Source organism: Grus americana, chromosome 5, assembly GCF_028858705.1.
Source record: "Grus americana isolate bGruAme1 chromosome 5, bGruAme1.mat, whole genome shotgun sequence".
NCBI classification, from domain to species: domain Eukaryota; kingdom Metazoa; phylum Chordata; class Aves; order Gruiformes; family Gruidae; genus Grus; species Grus americana.
In genome coordinates this window covers 15,824,775-15,841,446 of record NC_072856.1, presented here as the reverse complement: position 1 = coordinate 15,841,446, position 16,672 = coordinate 15,824,775, and the positions used below count along the sequence as shown (strand labels likewise).

The following is a 16,672-nucleotide window of genomic DNA, read 5'->3' as shown; positions in this document are numbered from 1 at the left end:
GAGTTTTAAGGGAGCAGGACCGTGCCTGCTGCAGTCCTTGAATAGAATAAAGGAAAGAAAAGCTGTAATAAACTATATATACACATAGGTCTATGCTGTTACTTTATATAAAACTCCCAGAATCTAAAATCCAAGAAAGATGAGGCATTCTGGGTCCCTGCAAGAGTACAAAATGATTGTATACATTAACCAAGTAAAGGCGTGACTTTTTCACATAAGTGGAAATGTCCACACTAGCTTTAAACTAAGAAAGGTATGTTCCATCATAGAGAAGTGGTGATGGTGATTGCTACTTGGATTACCCATGAATGTATATCTTGCAATATCTTTATTACTACTGTTCCCTGGATAAAGCTAGTGTATCAACCTGTGCCACAATCACAGCTTTATGTGACTGAGATACCGTGAGAAAAGCGAGAGGGTAGAGGAAAGTCTCTGAAGGCAATGAGAACAATGAGCTATTGATCTTGGTATTCTTTTAACCATTTTGATTTAATGAGCAAACTATTCAATGGGTGTAAGAGCTGATATTAGTGCGGGATTGGTGCTTTCTAAAATTGAGTGGCACACTTAAACAACAGCGGAAATCTACTGCATATTGTATTCTGAGCTTTGAAATAGTACTCTACAGAAATACCCTTAAAGAGGAGGAGCAAACAGTTAAACAGCTCGAAGCAATGATTTCCACAAGTTTTTATCGCCTAACTTGAGGTATCTTACAAGGGGCCTGATTTTTATGCCTTGTTCTTTTTATTTTACAGAGGTCTTCACTCAGCATTCACTGAAAGCCAAGACTCTTGGAAGTAGCTGAAGTTGGTATCCAAAGATCACAGGTCACTTCTTAAAGTGTTAGCATAAATGAAGTGCCAGATCAAATGAGATTAGGCATCTTCATCAATTTGATTTACTAATTAAAATTATCGATTTATTTCCAATAGCAGTATCTCAGGCTTCCACAGGTTCCTATATAAAATTACTAAGTGGGCAGTGAACATCTAAAAGTAGATTTCACCTTCCAAGTCCCAGGAAACTGAAGTACAAATACCATTGTAGGTAATGAAGTAAGATGGCTGTTTGTCATGCTTTTTAAAGATCTTCCTCCCCAGAGCCCCATCTATATTGAAACTGGCCCTCTTCACTAACAATATCATCTACCAGAAGTATTTCCACGTCATATTTTCCATTTCAAAAGTTGCCCATCTTATATTCAATTAGCACTGCAATCAAAAACTAAGCAAAGTAACATTTAGTTTGCCTGCAAAAAAACCTGTATTAACGCAAGAGGAAATATTTTAAATACTCACCATAACTAGTTTCAAGATCATCCTGCAGGATAGCATTATTGTTTCCACACAGTCCATGCGTTTTGCCCAGGTACTCCGGTGCCATTTTGATATACACTGCAGATGTACCATCCCAAGCCAGAGTAAAGGCATACTGATGCCTGACTAGGAAGTATCCAGCTACCTTCTGGATGCGTAAGTTTCCAATAATATAAGGTAACTGTACTCTGAGAAATGAGACAGAGTCAAAAACAACTTTACATGAGAAAGCATCACTATTAAAAATAAATTACTTGCTGATTTAATGAATTTCTCATACATCTGAAAACCCTTGATATAGAGTAATTCCACTAAAAAAAGATGAAATTGCAAATAAGAGAAAAAAAAAAATCAAAGGATCAATGTCAATAGCCATGCTTCTTAATACTATGTACCTACCACTCATTTAGACGTCACCTTGCTCAGATACCACTCTGTAGATGGGGAATAATTATTACAGTTGTAGCCTGGATAGTTGGGGTTTTTTAAGCTACCAACAAATAAGTGATCTAGTTTATATCTTTGTTATCAAATCGGTATCATGAGATTAGTTCCAGTATAACTACAGCATCAGAAACAAGAGTGTAATTACCCAAATCCTTTATAGGTAACTTCACTGCTCATCTTTATTTGCTGATCTCCAGAAAAGAATAAACTAATGGACCTTTTGCAGGAGTAAGGAAAAGAATGGCACTCAGGATCATTATTCACCTGCCAAATAAAATTACTAGTGTCAAAGTCAAGATTTTAATCAAACTCTTCGTAATCCACGTTACACAAATAATACTCCCAAGATCACCCTCAGCATGTGAACAAGTAGTTTGGTCCCACTCTTCCCCAAAAAACTGAGTACAATTAGCACTCTTTTTAGAGCAGTCTCTTCACAGCAGCAGCAGGTTTTGACAGTACACACATCAGTTTCCTTCCAGCTGTTTACATTTTGTGCTAAAGTAACTGGTAGCCCACATTACATTAGAATTACAGCTAGATTACATTCTAGAACCCCATACTATCATCACGTTATCTTTAATCTCTAAATATCAATGCATTATTACCAAGCTCAACAACAGCTAAAAGGAACATAGAAGTGCAGACTCCTACCTGTATGGAAAAACTCTGTTCATCTAATTCAGTATGTCTCACAAGCGCATATGTGGATTTCCCAGAGAAATAATAGTAGAGTCCATCAAAAGTTTCAAAATTATATTGACCCCATGTTCTGCATATATGATCTCTTTCAGCACCTGTATTATACACTAACAAAAGGAGAGTCACTTGAGAAGTATCACTGTTTTTTTGATTCAATCTGTAGTTGAGATGTATGTGGTATGCTATGAAATATCACCACAGAAAAGATAGGGAAAAATACTAGGGCATGAAGGAACCTTTAGGCAGAGGGTAGTCATTCTCCTAACTGTGGAAACCTGAGTACAATCCTGAAACCTAGTTACTCTCTTTACACACCTGTCTGGCATCTTGGTCCAGTTGCATTAAATCGACTGCAGTTGCACAGCTCTCTGTAGACACACTCACCTCCATTAAAACACGTAAACGAATCTGAGTAGAAAAAACAAGGCATGTTAAAAATAAGTCACGATAATTCTCATTCTTAAGACCCAGTTCTGTCACTGAATGTAGCTCCATGAATGACAGGAGATGCTTAGCATTAAATGTCCAGGAGAATCTGACAGGCCTCCACAAACAGGAAACATACCGCAAAAGCTTCACCCCAAGAAATACAACCAGATGATGTAAATCTATTGCACATTTAGAGAAGTCAAATCAAAACGGATGATATCTGTTAGACTGACATGGTTTTAGTCCCCTAAGCAATGAATAGAAGTGAACAAGTATTGCACAACAAAAAAGCACAGTGCCTATATCCTTATATAAAAGACTGCTACAAATAACACTGTATGGGTAAGCTCTACCAGGATGAGAGCACACTACCCTAGAAATACAAATGTTGAGATCCCAGCTGTAAATCTTTCAGCTGCCTGCCCTCCTTCCATCTTATAACTTTTAAGTATACCAACCACAAACACTTTCCACGGAGACACAGACCACTGCTCTTGTTTCTAATTTTATTAGAGACAAACTTTTAAGAAAGGAAAAAAACAGTGCTTAAGTATAGTGAGCCTACTGTAAAGAAAGCAAACTTCCTAACTTGCAATGACAGATTTGGGATTGGGCGTTGAGGTTTTTACTTTTTATTTTCCCTGGGAAGATTCTCATCAAAATCTAACATAACAAGTTTTCACAGTCAAAGGAAAGATGTGCACAAGCAGAAACAAAGCTTCTTAATACTAAATTTAGACTTTGTGATTAAATGCTTTCAAACAATTGTGATATATTCACTTATTTTGCTAATATTTGATCTTTTAAAGTTTAAGTCTATTTAGGAAAGCATTTGAATTTTAATAATTGAGTACTACAAAGTCATAGTAATTTTTGTGTTTGGAAAACAGAAACTGAGATTGTATTTCTTGCAGAGAAGCAGACAGGTTGCTCAGAGAAGCTATTTCAGGAAGAGACAAACTGAAGACTCAGCCTTCTTGTTCTCTTTACCTTTATAAACACATCATTCTTGAAAAATAATCTTATATATTAACTTTTTAATTAATTTTGTCCTGAAAACCAGCAATCACAGAAAAAGATCTTTTCTCCCATTTCAGTAAAACCTTTGCTTATGAAAATATCTAATCATCAGTTGTAGACACGGAAGTCCCAACATACCTAGATTACCTTCAGGCTCTTGAGAAAGCTTTGCTAAAGAGGGTTTGAAGGCAAAATAAAGCCTGATGCAGGCAAAATAAAGCAAGGTCCACTTCTGACAATCCAAATAAACTCTACAATTGTCTTGCCAGAATTATGCTTCAGAGGAAAGCCTTCTATGATATGGACCACTGTTTTATGATTTCATGGGTAATACCATCTTTAGGGTTTGTTCCCACTATTAGCATTTGCTAAATATACATTTAAAGCACCAGCACCAAAAGCAGATTCTGAACTACTTTAGAGAATGGTTGAAACGGAGTGGTTTTTGTTTGTTGGTTGGGTTTTTTTGTAAACTAATTGCAAGGAAACAAATGCTTTTTAACAAGTTAAGAGTTGATCATTGACATCCTACTGCCATTAAATGGATGCTGAATTCTTCATTCCAACAAAAGCAACAGAAAAATAAATCAGTTTCAAAGGGTGTTTTCTCCTGACCTAATTTTTCCTCCCTCTTCTATAAGCTCATTCTATTGATGTTTTACCAATACCAATTTCCTACCAACATCTTTTGTAGCACATATTTAGTTTGTTTTGCCAGAAGAGAACATCAATAGAAACACCATTACAGAAGCCAGTGAACTATACCCTCTTACTAATAGCTTTAAATACACTAAAATAATCCAAAAGCAAGATGCACATGGAGGGTACCCTGTGAGTGTACCCCAGCCAAAAGCAACTAAACTTAACAATCAGAAACAGCATTTTTAACAAGATGCCATAAACACTCTCCAGCTTCTTTTTAAGTCCCTACTTTAGCTTGAGCAAAACTTCCCAATGCCTCTTAAAAACCTCACCTGGTTTGCAAGCGTATCTACCACACACAAATTGCCTTCAGATGTACACACCAAGTTAACTGTGCATCCAACATTTAATTCACATGCAAACTCCTGTCAGAATTCATGGAGTGAATACTGTTAAGACTTTGCCTTTTGTGAAGCTACCTCAAACATCATCACCAGCTGCTTTACTAAAGCATGGTCAGTGTAGAAGTTGAATGAGGAAAAGGTTCTATTTAAAGTTCCTTCTGCTTTGTGAGATGCTAGAGACTTTGAAGAAAGAGGGTCTGTGCTCACAACTGACTATAATGCTAGAATGAGGAAAGCTTCAAGAAACTTATGGTATACCATAATTAACCAAAAAAACCAAAAAAGAGCTTACATGTTCATCTACTTTAGGCCATGTGATTTTACAAAATACTATCTTCAGTTACAAGATTACAGAACCCTTGCTTACTGAGTTCTACCAAAATATGTCAGTTTAGAGTTTATTGGTGTATATATGGCCACTTCCATTTGCAAAATTATAAATACTATTTATATGAAGACTGTTAAAATATGTGAATGATTAATTTTGATTCCTTTGTTTTCAACACACACCACCCCTCAAAAAAAAGGGGGGGGGAGCGGGGAAGACCATGCTGAAAAGAACAAGGCAGGTAGACAAAGTAAAAGAGAACACTCCTTTCCCTGCCTGGCCAGCATGAGTTCAATTTAAAAACTAATGCAAGCACCACGTAGAAAGGTCCTTACTTATGCTGACTGAGCCATCTCATTTACATACACAGTGGCCAATCTTGTCACTAATGCAAAAGCCTTATTCCTCTTGTCAAGAGAGGTAGACATTGATCTCTTTCATCTGGAGTGGTGCGAGATCTGTGTAATCAGAGCTCAGGTCTCTGTTTTTTGCTTCTTTAACATTATGCCTATTGCTTGTCCAGTTACAATAATCTGCAATTAGACTGCAAGTCATGTTCCTCAGTTGCAGAGGAAGTTAGTCCCCTTTTGATGTTTCAGGTTGAACGATTCCCCTTTAAGCATGGCTCAGGTAACCTGCTTCAAGCCATGTTTACTCAGATTGTGCGCACAGTTAGCTGATCCAAGGACCCTTGTTGTCACTGGGAAGGATCTCCCTCATGCCCTTTTTAGAGAGAAAGGGAGTCAGTCAAATCTGAATTGGAAGTCAAATGACTCTGTGATGAGCATTTTCCTCTTTATGAAGTTCTCTTCTGTCTGTGCATGGTGTGGTGAGTTGACCCTGGCTGGAGGCCAGGTGCCCACCAAAGCCACTCCATCAGTCCCCTCCTCAGCTGGACAGGGAAGAGAAAATATACAGAAACACTTGTGGGTTCAGGTAAGGACAGCAAGATCACTCAGCAACTGCAGTCATGGGCAAAACAGACTTGACTTGGGGAAATTAATTTATTGCAAATCAAATCAGACTAGGGTAATGAGAAATAAAAACTAAAATCTTAAAACACCTTCCCTCCACCCCTCCCTTCTTCTCAAGCTCAACTTCAGTCCCAGTTTTCTCTACCTCTTCCCCCTCAGCAGGGCAGGGGGACAGGAAATGAGGGTTGTGGTCAGTTCATCACACGCCTCTGCCACTCCTTCCTCCTCAAGGGGAGGACTCCTCACTCTCTTCCTCTGCTCTAGCGTGAGATCCCTCCCATGGGAGACAGTCCTCCACAAACTGTTCCAGCATGGGTCCTTTCCATGGGGTACAGTCCTTCAGAAACAGACTGCTCCAGCATGGGTCCCCCACAGGGCCACAAGTCCTGCCAGCAAACCTGCTCCAGTGTGGGCTCCTCTCTCCACAGGTCCTGCCAGGAGCCTGCTCCAGTGTGGGCTTCCCATGGGGTCACAGCCTCCTTCAAGCATCCACCTGCTCCAGCATAGGGTCCTCCACAAGCTGCAGGTGAATCTCTGCTCCAGCATCTAAAGCACCTCCTCTCCTTCACTGACCTTGGTGTCTGCAAAGTTGTTTCTCTCACATATTCTCACTCCTCTCTCTGCTGTTGTTGTTCCCCAGCCTTCCCCCCTCCCCCTGCTTCTGAAGTATGTTATACCAGAGGTGCTACCACTGTCACTGATTGGCTCAGCCTTGGCCAGCGGTGGGTCCATCTTGGAGCCGGCTGGCATTGGCTCTATCAGACATAAGCAGCTTCTCACAGAAGCCACCCCTGTAGCACACTCCCCACAACCAAAACCTTGCCACACAAACCCAATACAACACGATAAACATAGCTCTTGTATTTGCTTATATCCCTTTTTACATCACCGTAGTATCTTTCTTTACACTGTGTACAAGAGCTCTGTGTGCAAAGATTAGTTATCCTTAATCAGGTAATGAGAGGAATAGTGTTGATTCAGATCACATTTAGCAATACTGCAAACAATGTGGCCTCCTTTAATCATTCAATTCTGCTCGATTAACACAGAAATACTTCCTCAGGTATCTGGAATAAACATCCTATAATGAAGGGTTCACTCTGATCATTGTTATTAAAGGAATATAAGCTCCCTCAATAAGCTAACCCATATGATCATATCACAAGTTTAGGTCTCTCCTAGGAGATGAGGAACACCCACAGAAAGGGAATAAACATCAAGACTAAGCAAAGGTTAAAATTAGGAAAGGTTATGGAAGAATATGGTGTCCTTTGTTTAGCCGAAAGTGACCTCTATTAAAAAGTCCTTAGCTCCTCTTTTTCCTTTGACATTATGCCAGTTGAATGCATTGATTTGCAATCTGAAATTGAAAACTGGTGAGACTTTTCTAGCAGAAAGTGGTAGGCCTAAGTAACATGATTCGACTCGCGTAAGTAATAACGTGATTTTTAAGCACTGATGCTATTACAACCTGCAAGTCACTCTGATAATATGACCATTGTTGCCATGAAGCAACTTGTCTCAAATTCCTTCTTTAGTGAACAGGGTGAAGACTTGAGATCATCTTAACATAGGTTTGAATTCTTCTCTGCTCCTCTCACTGCTTAAATACTCTAACCATCTGGTAATTACTGAATAGGCTGCAATCCCACTCAATATGTGGACAGGGTTATTTTAGTCCCTTGGGCTCCTGGACCTCTGTTTAGTTCATCCTGCAGTGAGAGCCTTCAGGCCAGAGCTGGCAACCTATAAGGAGTAGCAGAACCTCACATCCATTATTTATCACTGCCTGTGAAAATGTGAGACTAATCTAGCCTGTTTGCACTGTTTCTGGAGATCAGTGTCCAAGCTTCACACAGGTGACTACTGCTGTTGCTCTCTGAAAAGAGATGCTTTAAGTGTCACATGGACCTGACAAAAGGAACTTCCACAATCCATTTTGAAATACAGTACAGTCCCACCCAACACTGGTTGGCCTTTCAAATGTTCTTCACCTGGGCTCCAAGCACAAGTTCTGCCAATTTAATACGATAACTGTTCAAAGGTATCTTGCATCTTCATCAAAATAAGCATTTATTTTGAAATATTATTATAGATGCAATACACTTTGTGGGCCTTTATCTATGATTTGTGCCCACTTAGTTTATTATGCTTTCTTACGTTACTACTTCTCTAATAACTACTTGAAATAAGTTCAAGAGATCTTAATTGCAAATCAACTACATGTCCAGGTTTGCTCACCCATGATTCATTCTTCTGATCTTCTAACATGTTAATTAGGAATAAAATAAGTATAGCTGAAAATAATTTCTATAATGTGAAGCCCTTGACCATGAAATGAGATACAGTCTCACTAAAGAACAGCTCTCCTCTTGGAGCACAAAGAGGTAACTGCAAAGAAAGCATGTATCTGTATCCTATATAAAAGTTAAGATACTAAATCAAAGAAACCTCTAAATTAGTTTTTTCAGAAAAGTAAAAGCAAGCCAACACATTCAAGAACATGTGTGACTACTCAAATTACCATGCACATCAACTTTGAAATACTTGCTTTTTGTTTTAACCATCATATGAATCCAGATGCTCCAACTGAATTTTCGCCCCACTATAATACACCATTAACATCGATACACTATTAGTTCTTGAAGATTTGGACTGGTGTGGACCTCCCTACGGGTATTTTTCTGTAAAACATTAAGGACTTCCTAGTGTTGGAATTCTGTATTTCGTTAATGTTTCAGACACAAAAAACTCATTTAATGCAGATCATTGAAGACATTTCCTTTCAAGATACTTATTATTACATTCACTTGGACAGAAAAGTTAAGTATGTAAGATTAATTTAGAGATCTGAAAGCGATCAAGCTTTACTTAAGCTAGGTAGGTACAAGGTCCAGCCTGTTCCCCCAGTTCTTATGATCCTGCCTATTCACCAACTTTGGCCCAAACAGTTTCAGAGCTCCAGAGTCATTTGCAGAAATAGACAAAGACTTTATAGTTTTCAGGATTCTTTAAAAGATAACACATTTTAAAAGCTTTATGCAAGTATAGAAGAGAGGTCTGCCTGAAGGTTATCAAACTAAAAAGATCAATTCCTTAAAAATCAGCAAATTTTATTCTGAAATGGAAAAGTGAAAAAAAACCAAAGCAGTCTCTGATAACAATTTGCAAGAAACATCAACTAGGACCTATAGCCATGCATAAAAGGAAAGAAGGTATGCTTAAAATTGAATATTTAAACTTTTGTCGTCAACACTCTTGAAATTCTATATTTTATAACTCTGCATAATTTCCATTGCACGCCTTCTCTAGAAAGCTTTCAGGTGTCCTTTTGACTATGACAGAACTAATACAACATATTTCTTACATTATCTTTTATCCTTCAACTTCATAGCCTCTGCCTGTAATGGCACAAGTTTTCTATGGCATACAGGCTTCAACAGGATGCAATACAGCCTTGAAACAAAGATGAAGATCTCATTACACCAGGATGTAAAGTTTTCCTTTTTGAGATTGAGGTGAATGAATAGGATGTAATTTTAATCCTTCAATATTAAGAGCCTTCCAGCTGGCTGCAGATTTTCTACACTGGTGCATCTCTTGAAATCAGCACACATATTGTAAGGGACAAATATCTTTTATAGTAACAGTGGCCTTAAACATTAAAGACCTATGCCTGCTACAGCCTTTCAACACAAGAAAATTTGAAGTGTTTAACCTGTTAAGAATATTCAGTAGTCTGAACTTACTTCCAGAAATAACTTGGTTTGCCTCTCCCAGGTTCTTAATAAGCTTTAGTTGGAGTTTTTTGTTTGGTTGTTTTGGCTTTTAAACTTTGTATGAAAAACAGATTTGTGTGGAAAGAAGTTACAAGTTTAACAGCTACGTATAATGCATGTTAACTGCTGTCAATTATTCTGATAAACATTTCAAAACTCAAATCCCATATTCCCTGCATACAAGAAACTAACACAAGAATTTATCTCTTGGCATTTACTTGTACTATGCCCACTTTTTTATTCTGTTGACATATAAGACATTACATTGATTTCTAAACTGCTTTCTGTTGACTAATACAATGCAAAGGTAAAGAGATCTATTGCAGAATAAATCACACACCCATCATACAAAAATTCCACATAAAACATGTTTATCTATATATCCAGAGTTATAGGAAGGAAGAAAAAATGTTATTGCAACAAGAACTGACTGTAATAGGATGACATATAAGTCTGTTATAATCACAGTTTTCTAAGTATGTCATAGAATAATTTTCATAGAGACATCACTAAAATGGAGAAAGAAGTTGATAACCTACCTTGCTGCTTTTAAGAAAAAAAGAGGAGCTTTACTATTTCATATATCCCCAGATTGGTGCAAATCCCAGTCCATGAGCAGAGCATGATGCACCTTATCATAGAATGGTTTGGGTTGGAAGGGACCTCAAAGATCATCTAGTTCCAACCCCCCTGCCATGGGCAGGGACACCCTCCACTAGACCACCTTGCCCAAAGCCTCATCCAACCTGGTCTTAAACACTTCCAGGGATGGGGCCTCCACAACCTCTCTGGGCAACCTGTTCCAGGGCCTCACCACTCTTAACAGTAAATAATTTTTCTAACATCTCATCTAAATCGACCCTCCTTCAGCTTGAGCCCACTACCCCTTGTCCCGTCACTATACTCCCTCATAAACAGTCCCTCACCATCTCTCCTGTAGGCCCCATTTAAGTACTGGTAAGCCACAATTAGATCTCCCTGGAGCTGCCTTTTCTCCAGGCTGAACAATCCCAACTCTCTCAGCCTGTCCTCACAGGAGAGGTGCTCCAGCCCTCTGATCAGCTTCGTGGCCCTCCTCTGGACTCCCTCCAACAGCTCCATGTCTCTCCTGTACTGGGGCCCCCAGAGCTGGATGCAGTACTCCAGGTGGGGTCTCACCAGAGCTGAGTAGAGGGGCAGGATCACCTCCCTCGACCTGCTGGTCACACTTGTTTTGATGCAGCCCAGGACACGGTTGGCTTTCTGGGCTGCAAGCACAACACTGCCGGCTCATGTTGAGCTTCTCATCAATCAATACCCCCAAGTCCTTCTCCTTGGGGCTGCCTTCAATCCATTCCTCGCCCAGCCTATCCCTAACGCTTGGGATTGCGCTGACCCATGTGCAGGACCTTGCACTTGGCTTTGTTGAACTTCATGCGGTTCGCACAGGCCCACCTCTCCAGCCTGTCAAGGTCCCTCTGGATGGCATCCCTTCCCTCCAGCATGTCGACCACACCACACAGCTTGGTGTCGTTGGCAAACTTGCTGAGGGTGCACTTGATCCCACTGTCCATGTCACCAACAAAGATGTTGAACAGTGACGGTCCCAGTACCGACCCCTGAGGAACACCACTCATCACTGGTCTCCACTTGGACATTGAGCCATTGACCACAACTCTTTGAGTGGGACCATCCAGCCAATTCCTTATCCATCGAGTGGTCCATCCATTGAATCCACGTCTCTCAAATTTAGAGACAAGGATGTCGTGCAGGACAGTGTCAAATGCCTTGCACAAGTCCAGGTAGATGATGTCAGTTGCCCTTCCCTTGTCCACCAACACTGTAACCCCATCATAGAAGGCCACCGAATTTGTCAGGCACGATTTGCCCTTAGTGAAGCCGTGCTGGCTGTCACCAATCACCTCCTTATTTTCCATGTGCCTGAGCATAGTCTCCAGGAGGGTCTGCTCCATAATCCTGCCAGGCACGGAGGTGAGACTGACCGGCCTGTAGTTCCCTGGGTCTTCCTTTTCTCCCTTTTTAAAAATGGGGGTTATGTTCCCCCTCTTCCAGTCGGCAGGAACTTCGCCAGGCTGCCAGGACTTCTCAAATATGGTGGCGAGTGGCCTGGCCACTTCATCCACCAGTTCCCTCAAGACCCGCGGATGCAACTCATCAGGTCCCATGGACTTGTGCACCTTCAGGTTCCTTAGATATTCTCGAACCTGATCTTCTCCTACAGTGGGCAGTTCTGCATTCTCCCAGTCCCTGCCTTTGCCTTCTGTGACCTGGGCAGTGTGGCTCAAGGATTTGCCAGTGAAGACTGAGGCAAAGAAGTCATTGAGTCTCTCAGCCTTCTCCATATCCTGGGTAACCAGGTCACCCGTTTCATTCCGGAGGGGACCCACATTTTCCCTCGTCCTCCTCTTATCACTGACATACCTATAGAAGCTTTTCTTCTTGTCCTTAACATCCCTGGCCAGACTAATTTCTGTCAGGGCTTTGGCTTTCCTAACCTGATCCCTGGCTGCTCAGACAGTTTCTCTGTATTTCTCCCAGGCTACCTGCCCTTGCTTCCACCCTCTGTAGGCTTCCTTTTTTGTTTGACTTTGCCCAGGAGCTCCTTGTTCATCCATGGGAGCCTCTTGGTGTTTTTGCCTGCTTCTTTGTCAGGATGCATTGCTCCTGAGCTTAGAGGAAGTGACCCTTGAATATTAGCCAGCTGTCTTGGGCCCCTCTTCCTTCCAGGGCTTTGTCCCATGGTATTTTACCAAGCAGATCCCTGAAGAGGCCAAAGTCTGCTCTCCTGAAGTCCAGGGTAGTGAGCTTACTGTGTGCCCTCCTTGCTGCCCTGAGGACCTTAAACTCCAGTATTTTGCGGTCACTACAGCCAAGGCTGCCCTTGAGTTTCACATCCCCTACCAGGCCCTCCCTGTTGGTGAGAACAAGGCCCAACAGGGCACCTCTCCTCATGGGCTCCTGTATCACTTGGAAGAGGAAGTTATCATCAACACATTCCAGGAACTTCCTGGATTGCTCGTGCCCTGCTGTGTTGTCCCTCCAGCAGATGTCAGGGTGGTTGAAGTCCCCCATAAGGGCCAGGGCTTGTGAACGTGAGGCTGCTCCTGTCTGCCTATAGAGGGCTTCATCTGCTCAGTCTCCCTGGTCAGGTGGTCTGTAGCAGACCCCCACTATGATATCCCCTGCCCCAGCCCTCCCTTTAATCCTGACCCATAAGCTCTCTTGGTCAGCTCCTCCTCCATCCCCAGGTGGAGCTCCATGCACTCCAGCTGGTCATTGATGCAGAGGGTGACACCCCCTCTTCATCTGCCCTGCCTGTCCTTCCTAAAGAGCCTGCAAGCCTAAAAAGCTTGCATCTCTCTCCAAATAGGAAGAGTCAACACAGAACTATCATTCTAAACATTTAAAGCATGTTACTGGAATTCCTGCACAAAGCAGATCAGGTTGTTCTTTTGTTTTTACTGTGCCTCTCTCACACAGACAACAATGGATTCCATTTCCCACATACAGTTTACTGGGATTTAAAAAGGAAATTTCCAAGTCTAGGTATTCCACTGTTTAATAACTGATAATAATTCCAGAGTTTAATAACCCTGATTTTATTTGCCTTCAAGTATGGGCAATCATCAATTTTTAAAGCATGTCTCCAACAACATTGTCTTCCCAAAGCAAGTATCATAAATTGAAAATCCTTATGAAATATTTTTGCCCCATAGAAATGAGTTAGGAAAAAACAGGAAGTTTATCCTATTACATCTGCAGAGGGCAATGAAACCTAATTCTCTCCATCATAACTACATCCTCCTTTAAAAGCCTAGACATGTGAAGAGTTATCATGAGATACTTGCTACTCATTTCATTCTCCCTCCTCTAGATTTGTTCTTACCTTTCTTAAATATTGGGCCTATTTGAGAAGCAATAAACTTGCACATAAACCCTTTTCAAGAGTTCTGTTAAAGTAGCACAATGTGTCTTAAAAGTCTTTTCTAGCTGGTTACTCTGAAGCAGAACATGAAATCCACTAGTCCCATTAAAGGAATTTTCACTTGGCAAAAAACAAACGCAGGGAAGCAAACAATTATTATGGCAACAAATTTCTCAGCATGATTTGCATGTCTCTTTGGAAGCTGCTTTTTTGTTTAAAAAAAAATAGAGCTAAGAAGAGAACTACCTCTTGGTCAATAAGCTGGTGCAACCCTCAAAAGCAGAGGTAGTTTTACAAGTATAGACTGGTATATTTGTAGATCAATTTTATCATATGGAATATATATATATATGATATTTTTCATATACTGGAGAAGTTCATAGGTAATAGTTTTTATTTGAGTAATATTATGCCTCTCTAAATCCTTATATTATTCCTCCACATTCAGCTGCACACTTCTGAAAAGCTTGTGAAAACAGTACGTATTAAAGAAATTAAAAGCTTTGGAGACGGCACAACCCTAACCACAATTGAAGAGTCCAATTCACACATCAGTCCTGCATTTTGTGCTGTAAAGCCAGGGGATGCAAACCCAGACTATTCACTATTAGATAGGTCTCACATCCAGGCTGACTGAAGAGAAACTAGGGGTTTCACATCACTAAAGTTACTCTGAATTACTTTGCCTCATGTTTCTCCTTTGTACAAGACAAGCATCACACAGGCTCTACAAAAGAGCTAACACAGAGGATCTTCACCCTTGAGCAAAGAGATTTAAGCCTGTCCACTGCTGAAAATAAGATGAACGAAAAAAGCAAAGATGCAAATTCCTCAAGTAAATGCTCACCACTGCAAGCTGGTGGCTAAGAGTACCTCATCATGCCAACCCATAGATTACACACACAAAAAAGCATTCATAGATTACCTCAGCAAAAAAGTAACAACAAAAACCCTCCATGCACAGAAGAGATACAGGACGGGTAATTTAATGGCTTCTAGGCAGCATTCCACATCTTTAGGTATATCACTACAAGAGCAGATTGTCCTGCTGAAAGCTGTTAGAAAAACTGCAGTTAGAGACAGTCTTTCAAATGACCAAACCAGAACCAGGTGTAAACTTAAAGCTAGGTCAACCCTATTCTATGATATTCCTGTAGTCCTTTGAGACGAATCAAGGTAGAGCCCCCTTACCATGAAGACCTCTATTAGCTATTTTAGGGGTTTTTTTTCCTCAGAAAAATAATTAAATTACGCAGAACATAACAGACAATTGAAGCTATCTCACATAAAAACATAAATAACTTACTAGATGGTCCACATTTCATTCTGTGAAGTTTCCTGTTCCGAGATAACGATATTGTAGTAGATGAAGCATTATAAACTGCCATTCCAGGCTCCTTTCAGAAAGAACAAAGAAAGCAGCAGCTATAACCAAGACACTTTAAAAATCTCTTCATGGTCTATCAGGAATTTTATCATTTTTAGTAAGCTCACTGCTTCATATTGGCTTACTAAAAAGTTATCAAAAAACACCACTGTAAGGTAGAAAGTATAATCACTCTACTCAAGACTCCAGTAAAGGAGCAAATTAAATTATGGCTGACAACAGCATGCAGATTTTAAGCTAGTTAAGCCAAAATGCCTAAAACTGCATATCCAAACACTGTCCTCCTTGCCCTTCTCCATACTCCTTTTACTCCAATTACAGCCTCTAAACCATCATGTGTATCTAAAATAATTGTCACTATAAACATTCTTCTGCTTTGGAAATTATCACTCAATTATAGTTATTTAAAATAATTCTGCATGCATAAATCACTAAACCTCATAATAATTAACAAAATGTCTTGTAAGGTCCTAAATTCACACTATTTTCCAAGAATCTGATTCAAACCCCAGCAAAATCAACAAGTTTGGTTTGTGGTGGTTTTGTCTGTTTTTTTTTAAAAAAATCATAAACATAAAAATTCACACCCAGGTGAGTTTTCAAAATGTTTCCTACCATTTTCTCTTTAGTCCTTCCCTGTTGTTCTAACATTCAGAAATATATGACAGCCTAAAGCCTTTATTCTCCTGCATTTCCTTTCTCATAAGCACTTCTGCCTTCAGCATTCAGCAGCAAGGTATCTTGAGGTTTTTGTATTATTTCTCAATACTGCAGTGAATTAAGCTTTCTTTTCCCTCCAATAAATTGGATTTTGGAATCCCAGTGTTTCTAGTCTATTAGACTTTGTAATTATTTTTATAAATTAGTATGTCATGATAACATTGACTCCCCCCTCATTCTTGCCATATTCATCTATTAATCCAACTTCCACTTCATTCTTCCATCTATCAGTGGTGCCAGTCACAATCCCTCCGCTCTCTTTGTGGAGTTAGAACCCACAGGTTAGTTGTTAACAGCTTAACAGCCCATCATGGTCACTAGTCACCCGATAGCTTCTAGGTAAATTTGAGGGACAATACTATTTCACACCATTTCACCCAAGTGAATAGTGCATAGTTTAGATATGATGCGTGAACATGTAAGTTCCTTCCCATCTTCTTGCAAGTGCAAAGTTTCAGCACTTTACTTATAAATTTATAGTACAAACTCAATTATTTAAAGAGGTATTATAGACAGAATTTTGGAAATCGCTCTTTAAGATGCAGCTTTGAATGCCCAAGTTCAAGGAAACTGATGAATAAAGACAACCCATC

At 40.1% G+C, this 16,672-nt stretch overlaps 1 protein-coding gene across 1 annotated transcript in view; it reads right to left on the bottom strand.

The window, feature by feature from the left end:
- OTOG (otogelin) overlaps nt 1-16,672 on the bottom strand; it is a 114,454-nt gene that overhangs the window by 94,885 nt on the left and 2,897 nt on the right. Inside the window, exons 4-8 of the mRNA XM_054826090.1 lie at nt 15,279-15,369; nt 2,787-2,879; nt 2,424-2,578; nt 1,915-2,033; nt 1,305-1,510 (exon numbers count right to left, since the gene is read on the bottom strand). Of these exons, the coding sequence (XP_054682065.1) occupies nt 1,305-1,510; nt 1,915-2,033; nt 2,424-2,578; nt 2,787-2,879; nt 15,279-15,369 (664 nt within the window). The remainder of the gene's footprint in view (nt 1-1,304; nt 1,511-1,914; nt 2,034-2,423; nt 2,579-2,786; nt 2,880-15,278; nt 15,370-16,672) is intronic.